We start from the raw sequence: 14,624 nt of genomic DNA, 5'->3' as shown, positions 1-14,624 counted from the left end.
TAGCAGTCAGGCAAAATGCCCCTCACGACCTCTTGTTTTTACCGTGGAAAAACGCAAGTGTCACAGAATCTTTGCACGTCGTCGCTAATCAACTTTGCAAAGTGTCATAGAAAGTCGGTCTTGGCAGGTTTTTGGCAAGCGACTCACAAGTCCTAAATATGGCAACTGGAGTTCTCTGCTGCTTGCATGTTGACAACAGATGTGTCTCAACTTGTGCTAAGCTAAATTTAGCATCCTACAAATTGTTCGCACACCTTAATACGATATCTACTCGACAAAAAAACAAACATCCTAGTGGATATGCTAACCCCAATTCTCAGCCATTACCAAACTCCCATCAGAATTTGCAGGATGCATAGACTATGCCATCGTCTAATCATTGTGGCAAGCCGTGCCCCTAACATGAAAAATCTTGAGCGTTTTTTTTTTTTTGGATGATTGTGTCGACTGAATCCAATTGTGCCCTGGGGCAAAAGCATTTTTTTTTTGCATCAACCTATTTTTGTGATTGACTTGTCTTATTTTGCATTGAAAACTCCTTGTGAGTGTCTCTTCCAAATGTAAAGGCATGTTTGAAGAATAGTCAATCCCAAAAATGTTTTCTTGCTATCAGAACGATGGTCCCAATTGAGTGTGTCAGCTGCAGGAGGGTACAACAGCAAATGGGATGATGGATGGACAGGCAGCAGTCTTGAGGCGGGAGGGACTACACTCGTGAGGGGTGTGTGTTTGGGTCGGGCAGAGGTCTGGCTCTCTCACACACACACGCATAAAGAGACGGCGAATGAGGTAAAGCCGAGTCAGACCTCGCAGTCAGTCCCTAGTGAGTCATTGGCGCTGTAGCATTTCCCAGCGTCAGAGAGTCCACGCCACGCCACGCTTGGTTCTTTTACTCACGCTCTAGTCCGATTGAGCCACTTGAACTGCTCCAAACTCAACGGCAACATGGGAGCCTGCTATTTTGACAAGAAAGAGAGGAAGTTAGGGAAGCTGAATGGCTGGAGAAAGGTGAGTTTTTTTACAAATGTGCTTTATGTGGACTTCACTTGTGTTGCCTTCACATGCTGTGCTTAAGTCTAAGTTGAGTGAGTTTCATAAGTACAGCCCAGAGTCATGAATTGGATATTTTCATAGCTTGGTTGTTCACAAAACTTGGATGTGAATATTGCATGATAATGAAGTGAACTTATGATTTGGCCACACATTTGAATATACTTTACATCCACCCATGGGGAAAAGCTTTTAAAGATTTTTTTTTTTTCTGGACTGTATTGGGTGTTGATGAATCAATGACTTACTTTTTGGCAAATTGTTCTGTTCCATTTACTGCTTTTCAAATTTGATACAACTCTGGTGTTGTACTTTCCAGGCTTTTCACTACACTACTATTCTTAGGGTCTTCCAAACCCCCCAAAAATTCTTTCTTTCTTTGCCCTCCTGTTTTATCTGCAAGTGTTCTACTTGAGAAAATGAAGGTCCAGCCACACAAATGATATTATTGCCACTTGAAACTGCCTTAACTGATTTGACATTTGCTTAAGGAGACACCAAAACTGAATTGGAAGTGCTGGGATGATTGTATACGCCATAGGCAGTATATTCTTATGTAATGAAAAACAAGTTGTGTCCAAAAGAGAGTGACAGGAGTTGAGATATTATCTGAGATGAAATTCTCCACTGTAATTTAATCTAAGATTTTACGTGCCTGTCATTTTGATAATCTCTAAATTGGGAGATGTGTAAGGATGCAAGGTTAGAAAGGGCAGTCAGTCCCGGCCTACAGCAGCCTTATCACGGAGCGCCCACTAGTGGACGTTTTGATTTGTATCGTTAAGGAGATGTTGGATGGATGGATGATTTGGATGGATGGACGGACAGACTGATATTGCATTTGGGCATGTGCGTGGTTAGTGGTAGACGGACGGACGGACGGACGGACGGATAGACAGACGGGCAAAGAGAAAGTGTCACGTTGGAGGGAGGGAGGGAGGGAGGGAGGTAGGGAGACTCCCCGTCCCCCTCGCAACTACCTGTGCGCCTGGCTGGCCTCCACATTGAGCTGTCCAATGGGATCATATCTGAATGGAGGAGCACAGTGTTGGTTTTTTTTCCCCCCTTCTACTCTCACTGAAATGCCACAGGCTCCCTTCACCTTGCAGCAGCTTTCTTAATCAAGGGGAAAAGGGAGACAGAGGGAAGATGTGCTTGTAGCGACACTCGGGAAGGCAGCAGAAAAATGACAGACATAATAAGCACTTAGAACATCGCATTTCATGCACTATTGAAAAAAATCGACGAAGCATTTATCCCCCAAAAAAGTGAGAGTTGACTCATGAGCTATTGTTTTTGTCATATGGCCAATAGAAGTTACAGAGGTGCGAAAACATCAACGTCAGACGTGAGCATTGGTAGGCGCAAATAACTTGCCTCTGTCTGTTGGTGCACTCGGGAATTTCTTTCAGCCCGTGGGGAAGCGAGCGCAGCTCTTCACCACCCTGCAGAGAGACATCATCAGTCACTTTGCCTTTCTTGATACGTATATTCTGCACTGCAGCATTATACAAAGCACTCTCTCTTGCACTTTATTCCTATTTGCCAGCTCTTGCTCCTTTCTCTCTGAATTCTTTCCCTCTGTGGGAGGACAATGTGGAATCCTCTCGGGCTAGGCTTTGATTTGCCTGCTCGTCCTATATGCATCCGCACGCATCTGCAGCCAAAAGGGAGCTTCCCATGGATTGTGGTAAATCCAACTGTATTTAGCAGGAGGGTGGGTATCCCTGCAAAAACCTTGCAGGTATTGTGGCGCGCATTGCATGATCCATACTGGCCCTCACGTAAGGCTCTATTCCAGTCAGGTGGCCCGATGGAGCCTTATAGAATGCGCCATGCGCCCAGGACAGCTCATCCATCGATTGTGCCCGTGAGGCAACCAGACAGCGATTGATGGTTGGCAAGTGGAAGGCGGGCGGTAGAGAAATGGACATGGAAGTGAGCCAGCCAGAGACCTTTTTGACTTTGTATGGCTTGGATGTGAGCTGAGGCGACGTGTGTGGTGTGTCCTCGTGACAGCTCAGCAGCTCGAGCACATGTCTGCCTGCAAAGGAAAGAGGGAAACCTATCCTCCCTCTCTCCTCCCTCCCTCCCTCCCTCCCTCCTGAAAAGAGCCAGCCGCATACCGTCTCCCTGATGTTGTTGCCATGGTGTTTGGGTGTTCTCATTTTTGGGACACGCGGCACAAACACATATCAGTGGCTTGATGTCAGCTAAATTGGAAAAAGATGCAATTATCTCTCATCTCCTTCGTCCTTTTTTTTTTTTTCTTCTCCACCATCTTGGCTGAAAAGAAGCCTCCACGCCGTCGAACATGGGATGTGCCCAGTGATGGGGCTAACGAGTCTTCTAGGCTGGCTGGCAGAAGCACAACAACAGAATTAAAGACAAGGAGGGCGGGCACGTGGAGAAACTGATAACAGAGCTGCTGATAAGATGCTGCGCACTCACGTTCCCTAAAATGTGAGCGCCATTCATTGTCACACTGTGGCACACCTTCCTTCCTTCCTTCCTGCCTTCCTGCCTTCCTGCCTTCCTTCCTTCCTGCCTTCCTGCCTTCCTTCCTTCCTTCCTTCCTTCCTTCCTTCCTTCCTTCCTTCCTTCCTTCCTTCCTGCCTTCCTGCTTTCCTTCCTTCCTTCCTTCCTTCCTTCCTCACAATGGCTGCCTTCATAATACAGGCGAAGCTTTATCGATACCTGCAGCGTTTGCGCGGATTGTTTTTCCTCCCAAAGTTATCTGTAGGACAGTATCCTACAGAAGAAGAAAACATTTTTGTTCCCTCCACGTACAGAATTCTAGCACATGCCAATCAGAAGCACATCACCCCCCACCCCCCTCCCCTTTTCTTCACTTTCTGTCAAATCATGTGTTCTGCATGGAACGTGTTGCTTGGGCTGGCAAACTACATCAAGGGGAAAGTGGAGGAGGGATGAACATGCTGCGAGAGAGAGAGAGAGAGAGAGAGAGACAGGGTGGTCAAGGGGAGGAGGGGGGAGGCACTAGCACGACATTGGTGAGTGCATCGAAGCGAGACAAAGCAAGAAGAGGAACCCCCCCTCAAGTCAGATGAACATCGCAGCCTCCCTCCCTCCCTCCTGTCTCCATCGCTATCCCCCCTCCCGCCTCCCACGCCTCCCATAGTCATTTCTTCTCCATTATTCATTAGTGCGTTGTGAGTCCCTCTGCTTACGGCTCACAGCTGCTACCGCTGCTCCAGCCCATCGAGCAGCGCCCATTTTGCCCTTGCATCAGTCCATCTTTCCATCCATCCATTCATCCATCCAAGCACAGGCATGGAGACACCAAGCTGGCTTCTTTGTCAGCCACCATCAAGCTGCTCTCTAAGCTGCTAAAAAGGACGAAGACGGGATTTTAACTTGGGGTGCCGCTGAGAGAATCCGATATTTTTTTCCTCATTGGATTACAGTTCTGGCTTTGATTGGGAAAGAGAAAACGGGATCCAAAATGCCTGAAGCCAATTACCTGCTGTCTGTGTCTTGGGGTTACATTAAGGTGTGTGATTCTTAACTACGTACTGTGTTGTGAAGCCTAATTAGCCAATTCTGTGGAATAGTTATCTTGGAGTTTTGATGCACTGATGTTTTTTTATCGTGGCTCCATCTCTATCTGCAGAGCTATGTTTGAAGTGTGTTGCTGTGCAGTGCGTGTGTGCGTGCGTGCGAATGCATCAGTCTGTCAACAGCTGCTTCTGCAGTGCCCTGGCCGCCGGATCTCCGTGTCCTCCTTCCAAATGGCCAATGTTAATTCAGGTTCAAAGGGAAACAGCATTGAAATGAACAAAATGCAAGCAAAGGTGTTCTTGCTTGAGGTTTGCCAAAAAAAGTGACGCATGTAAAAATGAGGGAATGGAAGCAAACTGTTCCAATTTTGAGAGTTGAAAACATTTGGCCAGAGGTCAAAGAAATGATGATTATTTGGATTCCTCCACTTGTTCCACGACTGAAAGTGCAGAATTTTCCATCCAATTCACAGAGTCGCCATTTTCTCCTAGGTTTTCCCTGGAAACTGACGCCATTGTTTCTCCCCCCCCCCCCCCCCCCCCCCTTTCTCTCTTGCAGTTTAAGAGAATGTTGAATCGGGAGTTGACGCACCTATCTGAGATGAGTCGCTCTGGGAATCAGGTGTCCGAATTCATCTCCAACACTTTCCTAGGTAAAACACAATCAAATACATCAGTTCATAAATACAAACCAAAATGTCAATATTGACCAAAAGTGTGATTTGCACACAACAGAATCAAATAATAATATTTCCTGACACCCAATCAGGCCAAATGTCTGACCAAAGTACATTTTTGCTGTTTTGCTGTGGTGTGGGGGCGTCGCATAAAAAAAAACACTGCGCCAGCCAGTTTGGTCTCCAGGTTTATTGCAGCAGCCTCAAAAAGCTCAGTGACAAATTGAAAAATAATGTTAAATTGAGTTACTTGTTAAAATTCCATTCAATGTGGCTTGAACATTCAAGAGGAAATGCTGCTGTAATAATATCATCGCAATCAGATGACATGAATTCATTTTAACAGTACAGCAAATGTTCTCAGAGAGGCTTCCATTTTTCCTCAAGAAAGGATTTGTTGAGGGTGCATCTGAATCTGGAAGAAAATGTCGATGAGGAGGTGATTGGGTCTATTTATAGACACTGTGCTTGTGATCGATCGGCATCCTGCGCCGCGTAGTGTAAATGGCATATCCCTCCATGCTGGATCCCTAGCGGGGGGGGGGGGGGGATTAGAGGGAGGGGGGAGGGAGGGAGAAAAAGTGACTGCAGTGAAGGAGAAAAAAAAAACAAGAGGTATAGAGGGAACCCCCTTTGCTGGCTGGCTGGCTGGTGCTTACCAGATTGGGTGAGTCATCTCCACCTCAGTGCATTTTCACTGCAGGAACGCCTTCCTGAGAGAATCAGATCAGAAAGGAACTTCCCTCGTTAGGAAAGGACAGAAAAGCACTTTAACCGACCAAACAAAGTCGTTTCGGCAGCACGGCAAATACACATCAGCGTAGAATATGAAACATCATACGTAGACGCTTTCGAGACAAGCTCTCAATAAAAGCTGTCTGAAGCCAGTCACAATTGACCCCCAGTGTTGCGTAATGAGGAAAGGGGGGGGGGGGGGGGGGGGGAAAGGCTGCTGCAGGAGATGGATGAATGAACAGTTGAGCGAGACAGCAGGTGGACAACGCAGGACAGACTCAGCCAATGAACGCGCAGACCACCTGAATGAATGACCTCGGCTAATAGCTTGCAGGTGTTTCCATACCAGCTGCCTTCTCAGGTAGCAATTCCAAGGAAACAAAAGGCCTACTATGAAAGCTTCAATGGCCACCTTCACTCACACACAATTGTCTTTTGATTCCTAACGAGAGCATCACCATCTGTTTTTTTTTGCAGACAAACAAAATGAGGTGGAGATCCCATCGCCCACCTCCAAGACACGGGAGAAGAAGAAGCAGCACAAGCAGCAGCTGATGACGCAGATCAGCGGCGTCAAGAAGATCTCCCACGGCTCTTCGCTTTCCAGCTGCAGCGTCTCGCGTTTCGGCGTCAAAACCGACAAAGAGGAGTTGCTGTCCAAGGAACTGGAGGACCTGAACAAATGGGGCCTGAATATCTTCACCGTTTCCGAGTACTCCAACAGCAGACCTCTTACCTGCATCATGTACGCCATCTTTCAGGTAGGAAGCGTCCACGTTCTCCTCGTGTTGAAAGTGATCCATCTCTACTAACACGTCTCCCAATCTTGTGTTTCTTAGGAGCGAGAGCTGTTGAAAACGTTTAAGATTCCAGTGGACACATTTGTGGCCTACATGATGACCCTGGAGGATCACTACCATTCCGACGTGGCCTACCACAACAGCCTGCATGCAGCTGACGTGGCCCAGTCCACGCACATCCTCCTTTCTACTCCAGCCCTCGATGTAAGTTACAACACAAAGAAGACGAGATGAATGCCGCCGAGCTGTCGTCTTTTGTTTGGTGCTCAGACAAGTTCTCAACAATACTCGGCAAACATTTGTCACTTCTGAAACGGATCAGCAAATTAGATGTGCCGATCACTCGATCTATTATTCAATTTGCGCTCGGCTTCCGATTTCTCCAGGCTGTCTTCACCGACCTTGAAGTCCTCGCTGCCATCTTTGCCGCTGCCATCCACGATGTTGATCATCCCGGAGTATCGAACCAGTTTCTCATCAATACCAGTACGTTTTGTCAATCGGCTCCGTCTTTTCGGGAGAGAGTGACTCACGGCTGATTTCTCACTGGCGAGCAGACTCGGAGCTGGCGCTGATGTACAACGACGAGTCCGTGCTGGAGAATCACCACTTGGCTGTGGGATTCAAACTCCTGCAGGAAGAAGGTTGCGACATCTTCCAGAACCTCACCAAAAAGCAGCGACAGTCCCTACGCAAGATGGTCATCGACATGGTACGACGCCTTGACACCATTCCTCATCTGCGTTCTGATGGGCTTCACATTAAAAAGATGTCTTTGTTTCTTCTCCTAGGTTTTAGCTACCGACATGTCCAAACACATGAGTCTGTTGGCCGATCTGAAGACAATGGTGGAAACCAAGAAGGTGACGAGCTCCGGAGTGCTGCTGCTGGACAATTACACCGACAGAATACAGGTAAGGCCTCAACCTCTCATTTACTTGCTTGTAGTGGCTCCAGTAAATTGAAAGAAAATACATCTTCAAGGTGCCTCCACCATTTTGTAGTTTTCATTGCCAAGCTAAACCGTTTTTAGGTGCTGCGAAACATGGTGCACTGCGCCGACCTGAGTAACCCCACAAAATCCCTGGAGTTGTACCGTCAGTGGACCGATCGGATCATGGAGGAATTCTTCCACCAGGGTGACCGGGAGAGGGAGCGAGGCATGGAGATCAGTCCCATGTGCGATAAACATACAGCTTCGGTGGAAAAGAGCCAGGTGAGGTGGAGCGTGATAGTTGTTGAGAAAAGAAAGCAAAAAAAAAACCAGGCACGCCTCATCCGCATCTCTCTTCTTCTAGGTGGGTTTCATCGACTACATCGTCCACCCTCTGTGGGAAACTTGGGCCGATCTGGTCCATCCCGACGCCCAGGACATCCTGGACACGCTGGAAGACAACAGGAACTGGTACCAGAGCATGATCCCCCAAAGTCCCTCCCCGCCCTTTTACGATCAGGGTTCTCATGGACATGGCGGAGGCACAGGAGGCCAGGGAGCTGGGGACAAGTTTCAGTTTGAGCTAACCCTGGAGGAGGAGGAGGACTTGGACGGAATAGAGAAAGACGGCCAAGTGGAGGAGCAAGAGGAAGAAGATGAGGCAATCGACGAGGAGGAGGACAGCCTAGGAGATGGTGGATCTCCTCCTCCGGACTACCGGGAGCACGACGAGGGCGACCCGATGGAGCCCACGTCCACCATCGAGATCGTGACGCACGAGGCGTCGCCCACGGACACATAGGGCTTCCGTCAGCAGCAGCAGAAAGAGTTTTTGGAAAAAGAGGGGCGATCCTCACGCAGCTGTGCTTTTTAACAAGGCCTCAGAAGCAAAGGCTTAGTTTTGGCCCGCACGAGGCCGTCTTGCACTTGGGTGTTTGAAGCAAGCCAGCCAGCCAGCCAGGCACGGATAGTTTCGGAGAAGCAGCTTCAGAGTTCTCAGGAAATATTTACTGCAAACATCCTGATCCTGGTCACGCAAGAACGGCGGTAGAAATTGAAGGATGTTGGCCAGTTTGGGAAATGGGACTGGTGGTAAATGGACATTGACACTACTGAGAGACATTTTGTAACTTAAGACTTTTTACACAGATAGCGTATAGAAAGAAGTAGCATAGAATAAGATCTACTGATGGAGACCTGTTTGTATAGCAAGAGAAAGTGTTGACTTTTTCCTCTACCATTTGTCGAAGAACTTTTGTGTGCCTTTTTTACTAATGTCTTGATATATATTTTTTATTTATTGAACACTCTAGTACAGTATGTCTGTGAAATGTTTTTCTTATCTGAGAGAGTCAAATCATTTTTGTATGTCAAAAGGAGAACAGTCTTCCGTGTATTGGGCAATAGAGAAATCCCGTGTCGACAAACCACCCACCGACTGACCCTTGGATGAAATTGGGGAAAGTGAATGAATGCGTTTTGTCACAATTGTTTCTTAGTCGGAGCACGACATTGTTTCAACGCAGCTCCATTTCATGACAACGTTCATCCGTAGATCTTTTCATACTTCTCAATGAAATATCGCTGGTCTTAAAATAGTAAGAATACAGTGTGGGCGGGCTTCCTAACTTTTCAGTGGAGTCATGAATGATGGAAAATTGGAGTCATTAACTTTGTTTTGCCTTTTTCAGCGTTTTTCCATACGAGCATGACATCCAAACAGGAAAAAAGATTCAACCATAGTCCTGCCACAAAATGACAGCAAATAATCATTATACATATATTTTTTTACCACTTTCACCTAACTTACTAGAGGGCCGGTCTCATGGGTCAAAGAAGAATATCATATTGTAAAAAAAATATATATATATATGGCATTTTAGTTGCATTTGCGAGTACTTTTATTTCATGGGAAATTTAAGGAAAAAATTCTATTTTGAACTGGCAGGTATGCTGCAGTCTTAATAATCCTGTTAGTTGGAACTGCTGGTGACCCCAGCCAGGCCCATCTGATGCAATGTCCTTCTCCCCCTATGCAATCAAGGCCCTGCACATTTAAGGTGCTCTTCCAGCTGCCAGCTTTGCTCTGCTCTCATCTCATCAGTGCAACATAGTTGACAAAGCCCTCCCGCCCTCCCTCCCTCTCGCTGCTCTCTGTCTCTCGCCACCAAGGAGAGCAGCCAAAACAATCAGGCCAGCTATTTCTTACTTGTGATGAAAATCCCTCAAGTGCTGCTTCCGCCCAATGACGTCATTTAAAGGAGAGCATTACCAAAAAAAAAAAAAAGCCCCTTTACTGTTTTGGGTTTCTAGAACAGTTACAAATCGACTCGCATGGAGTCAAGCAAATTGGAAAAGATTTTATTCCCATCATAGTTTCCAAACGATGGTTTGAAAAGGGTTGTCGACCTCACGTTTTTCATCCGCTCAAAGTTTGTTTGTCTTACCTTCCTTTGTTTACTAAAATGGTACTTGGTCAAATTTCACTCCAGGATACTTCACTGGCAATCATGTGTGAGTGTGTGTGTGTTTTTGTACGGTGGAGTGTGTTGACTTTGCCATTGGCCTTATACTCCTCCCTCCCCATCACGCCTCACCTTTGTGTTTGTCGCTAAAAGCTCAAGTTGGTCTCTCTGCTGTTTATAACAGTGTATATTTATTGGATACGTTAAGCATGTAAATAAGAAATTCTGGTTGAGTGTAAAGGTAATTTTCTAATTTATATGCACTTGCATTACCTGGAAGTGGTGGTGTCTAATGTGTAGAAGAAGACTCTAGAATGGAGTCTTGTTTTCTTTTCTATCTTGTTCTATAGATATATTGACACAAAACACAATTTGACATTGTGTATATAAACTGCACACTGTTTTCCAGTGCCCATCAAAGTAGGAGCTGAAGGAAAGTTGTCATATGACAACCTTGTCGTGACCAAATCACCAACGTTTTCAATTCTTTGAAAATGATTGAACGAAATCGTAAACCAAAAATGATCTCATCGCTTTAACTACGAACTGATGTCGGGGTTTTTGTTTTAGCTGCATGCTAATTGGTGTTGATTTGTCTTTGGTTTATCAGGACCATAATTTTCAAAACTACAAGGTTGTCATGCGACAGCCATTGGGTGACCCAGATGTGAACGCTTGGAAATAGGACACGTAAGCGGAACAGGCATTTCCTATCCAATTATACAAATGTCTTATTTTATCTCAGCAGCTTGTTAATTGCAACTGCAAAGTTTGAGAATCACAAGGCTAAATGATCTCGTGCACATCACGTAAAAGTGGATGTCACTGCAACGGTCTTGGTGGCATGCGCACGGCACGGCACGGCACGGCACACACACACGCGCAGTTGATCTGCGATAACGGTCTTATGTAACTGTGCTACTGTGTAAACTATTCCTGACCAAACTTGTTAGCAGTTTTGGAGAAAGCATTTTGTTCAGTATTAACATTGTTTCTCTCTATGTTGATGCTTTTTGCTCCTAGTTGTCCAAATGGTTAGCCTGATTTAGCACTATCTGCATGACAGGTGATTTTTTTCTTATTCTACATTTAGGTCCACCCGTTGTTGCAGGTGGCTTAATAAATGTTTCACACAATGTATGGCATTATATTGTATATTGTGTTTCAAAAGAAATACTTTTTCTAAGAAGCGATTAAAGGTAAAGCATGAATTGATTTCATCTGCTTCTTGTTTTTTTTTTTTGGACTTATTAGTTTCTAGGGTTAAATCTAAGTTCTTCATTCCAATATGTAGACCCTGTGGTTTACGTATTAGTGATCAATTATCTGCAAATGAATGCTAATTGCGTTTTGACTGCAATTCTCCAAGCACAAATGAGGTATCCTTCCTGGATCAGTTTGAACAGTGGCTCTTCAAAAGATAACCCAATGACCCACTTTGGGTCCCTTGGGGCTGCATTAACCTTGCAAGTCAAGCAAGTAAATCAGTCTTGTGATGGCTGCGGCTATTTATAGCCAATTCGGGGAGTGGCCCACAATGCAGAAGATTCTTCCAAAAAATGGATGGATGTCGCAAAATGTGATGTAGTATGCCGTGGGTGAAAAAAAGGAGGAGGTATTGGTCGCAAATACCAAATGACAAGGAAGACTTGTTGGATTTGAGCAGGGCCTCTCTCACACAGTGACAAGGACGAGCAAGTCCTCTCCGTCGTCACGTTGCCATAGCAACTGTGCCAATGTTAAATAGCGAGACGCATTTTCCAGACATTTCCCTGTGGGATAACGCCACCGTCATCATTTGCAAGCAACATTTGCACAGGCATTTTTGCTCCCTTTTACGCTTCTAATGTAGAAAACATTTCCTTCCTTCAAGAAAAGCACAACTGAATTGAAATGATCCAAATAAAACAAGCTCAATCAAATCCCCTTCTTGTCAAATACAGAGGTAATATTTCACAAGATTTTTATTTCCTTCCTTCCTTCCGGAAACGCTGATCCAACATTTTCGCAGCTTGCTAACATCTACGAGTAGACTTATATCATTTTAGCCTGAAAGCAGTGAGTATTAATGTTGTGGCAAAGTGTACATAATGATCTCATTCAGGTTGATTAGTCAAGATCAATAAATAATGACAGTATGCTTGGGGAATTATTAACCTGTTTGATAAGTTATGCTGAGCGTGTTTTGTAACATTATACCTGGGGATGCTTGAATAAGACTAATCAGGTAGCAAGACTGTACAAGTGTTTTGTTTTTTTCATCCTATGTGATGATTGGTATGCACCAGCACTTAATTTTTTTCTTCTTTGTCCCATCACGCTTAGCACGCTTCCTTTGCGTGTGTGTCGTCGTGCATATCCCTGAAAATCCACACACCTATTTTAAGACGCTTGATGAATTATGGGGGACAGAATTAAATGCGTCACTGGGAGGCCCGGGCAGACTCCTACTTGAGTGGTGCACCACGTACACTCACTGGTAACCTATATGAGCAACACTCGTGGGTGTTGGAGGCCTTGATGTAATCTTCATTTTACAAATTCCTCCGAGCTACCTTGGCTTCATTCTATCATTTCATCCAGGTCTCCCTCCTTGTATTGGCGCGCTTTACGATGCAGCGTTTCTTAATATAGCTGGATTGTAACCTATGAAATGCTTTACAATGCAAAGCAGGTTTTGAGTTCAATCTGATGCATTTTTATCATTAAACTACTACTAAAGGCCATGTTAGACTGATGTTGACATCTATTTGTCAAAACGACAAAAGATTAGAAAATTTGAGAATCTGTTCATTAAGTAAAATAAAATATACAAAAATATTCATTTGAAATATATCAGTTTTAATCAAATATTATCATAGAAATTCTCCTTGTCTCCTAAAAATAAACATACTATCTACCATTCATTGACTTTGTTACATTTCACTCCCATCATGGTTGTGATGCATAGAGGCACAATTATCAAAAAAAGAGTTACAGTCCAAATATAAAGTGCGTGTGTGTTTAAAAAGTAGTCTCAGTGGCATTAGACTAAACAGACAAAGTCTGCCTGACAGGCATCAGCCGCCCGCCTCAGCATCATCAAATAATGAGTCAGTGGGTGTTGTTTGTTGTGGTGTGTATGTATGCTTGAGTTGTGTCCCTCTGGGCGGGGTAATGACAGAACAGGACCACGGACTGACTGACTGGCTGCCAGCCCAAACAGACAGTGCATCCATCGAGAGTGGCCGCTTGGCACGTAGGCCCTGGAAAAGGCATCCTCCCATCTTCCCGTCTTATCATTCAACATGTGGAATTTTGTTTTGCTTTGACTGCGACTTAATCGCTATGCTACCTAATCACCACCTCTTATCAGTAAATGGTTTATAAGGGGCGGTGGGGGGAGTGGGCTGGTGGCCAGTTTGCATGGAAGCGGCAGAAAGTCTTGCAAAGAAGACGTGACAGATGCAACATAAGTCAGGGGAAGACGGACAGAGACAAAACAAAATGTGGGTTTGCCAACTCAAGATACGTAAAAAGCAGAACTGCAGGGAGTTTAGTTTTGGAGTTCTGTTTACTTTTGTCACAATATTTACTCCCCATAGAGAGAGAGAAGTAAATTGCCATTTTATATTGTTATCGAAGTGGGCCCAACTCCAATACATTTATTACCCTGCAGTATTTTCAAATTATTTTCTGTCTCCAGTCTCCACAACAAAAATGCCAGTGTGTGGCATACACTTGTAATCATGGGAACTCCACTTTTTTAGCTTTTAAATACATTTTATTGTGCACTTGGAGTCTCTAGGATTTCTGACTGTCCTATAGCACCCCCTACAGGCTGCGGGGTAACGTCACCCTTACAAGTGTATACTGAAGGTCAAAATTGAAATACAGTACAGGCTATATTTGGTTCATATTTTTATACCCGATTTCAAATGAGTTGCGCCACTAATAGAAAAAGGCAAGAATGAAAAGTTCAAATGGAATGCGCTTAGTCTAGTAATATCAACAGCCAACAGGAGATGGCGTCAAAACCATTCCTCAACTCGTCTTTTTGAAGATTGCGTGGAAAGTTACACATTTCATACGCGCTTAAAGAGGCAATTCAAGAAAACGTCGTTTTTCAAATGCTCTCTTTAATTTAAAGGTACCCTATGATGAGTTCATTAAATAGAGGACATCCGAAGATTGTGTATGGACAAAAGCAAGTCGGTCATTTATAAGCAGAGTGAATCTGTTTGTACAAGTGAGTGCACATTAAATGTCATCAAGTTTCATTTTGATTATTATTTTTTTTCTTGGCAATGTATGTGCGCACGCGCTCAAAGTGTGGGTGGTCCTGAGCTTCTAATAGCGGTTGCCTGCCTCAAAGGAAATCATTCTCCACTAGCACACTGCACTGGCAAAACAAGGTAGGCTGGTTTGCAGCCGCTGACATTTGTTTACATTGAATCTTTATC

At 44.8% G+C, this 14,624-nt stretch overlaps 1 protein-coding gene across 9 annotated transcripts in view; it reads left to right on the top strand.

Moving 5' to 3' along the window:
• pde4ba (phosphodiesterase 4B, cAMP-specific a) overlaps positions 1 to 11,397 on the top strand; it is a 45,525-nt gene extending 34,128 nt beyond the window's left edge. For 8 of the 9 annotated variants that reach the window (XM_061296732.1, XM_061296735.1, XM_061296734.1 and 5 more), the window contains 8 exons: positions 5,131 to 5,224; positions 6,461 to 6,744; positions 6,823 to 6,987; positions 7,170 to 7,269; positions 7,341 to 7,495; positions 7,575 to 7,697; positions 7,817 to 7,999; positions 8,082 to 11,397. In XM_061296732.1, the coding sequence (XP_061152716.1) occupies positions 5,131 to 5,224; positions 6,461 to 6,744; positions 6,823 to 6,987; positions 7,170 to 7,269; positions 7,341 to 7,495; positions 7,575 to 7,697; positions 7,817 to 7,999; positions 8,082 to 8,519 (1,542 nt within the window). In that variant the 3' untranslated portion in view covers positions 8,520 to 11,397. Of the gene's footprint in view, positions 1 to 532; positions 1,009 to 5,130; positions 5,225 to 6,460; positions 6,745 to 6,822; positions 6,988 to 7,169; positions 7,270 to 7,340; positions 7,496 to 7,574; positions 7,698 to 7,816; positions 8,000 to 8,081 lie in introns of those variants that run through there. The other variant, XM_061296739.1, reaches the window with a different exon arrangement.
• The last annotated feature ends 3,227 nt before the right edge of the window (positions 11,398 to 14,624 follow it).

Source organism: Syngnathus typhle, linkage group LG14 (genome assembly GCF_033458585.1).
Source record: "Syngnathus typhle isolate RoL2023-S1 ecotype Sweden linkage group LG14, RoL_Styp_1.0, whole genome shotgun sequence".
Classification (NCBI taxonomy): Eukaryota; Metazoa; Chordata; class Actinopteri; order Syngnathiformes; family Syngnathidae; genus Syngnathus; species Syngnathus typhle.
This window is presented reverse-complemented; position numbering and strand designations above follow the sequence as displayed.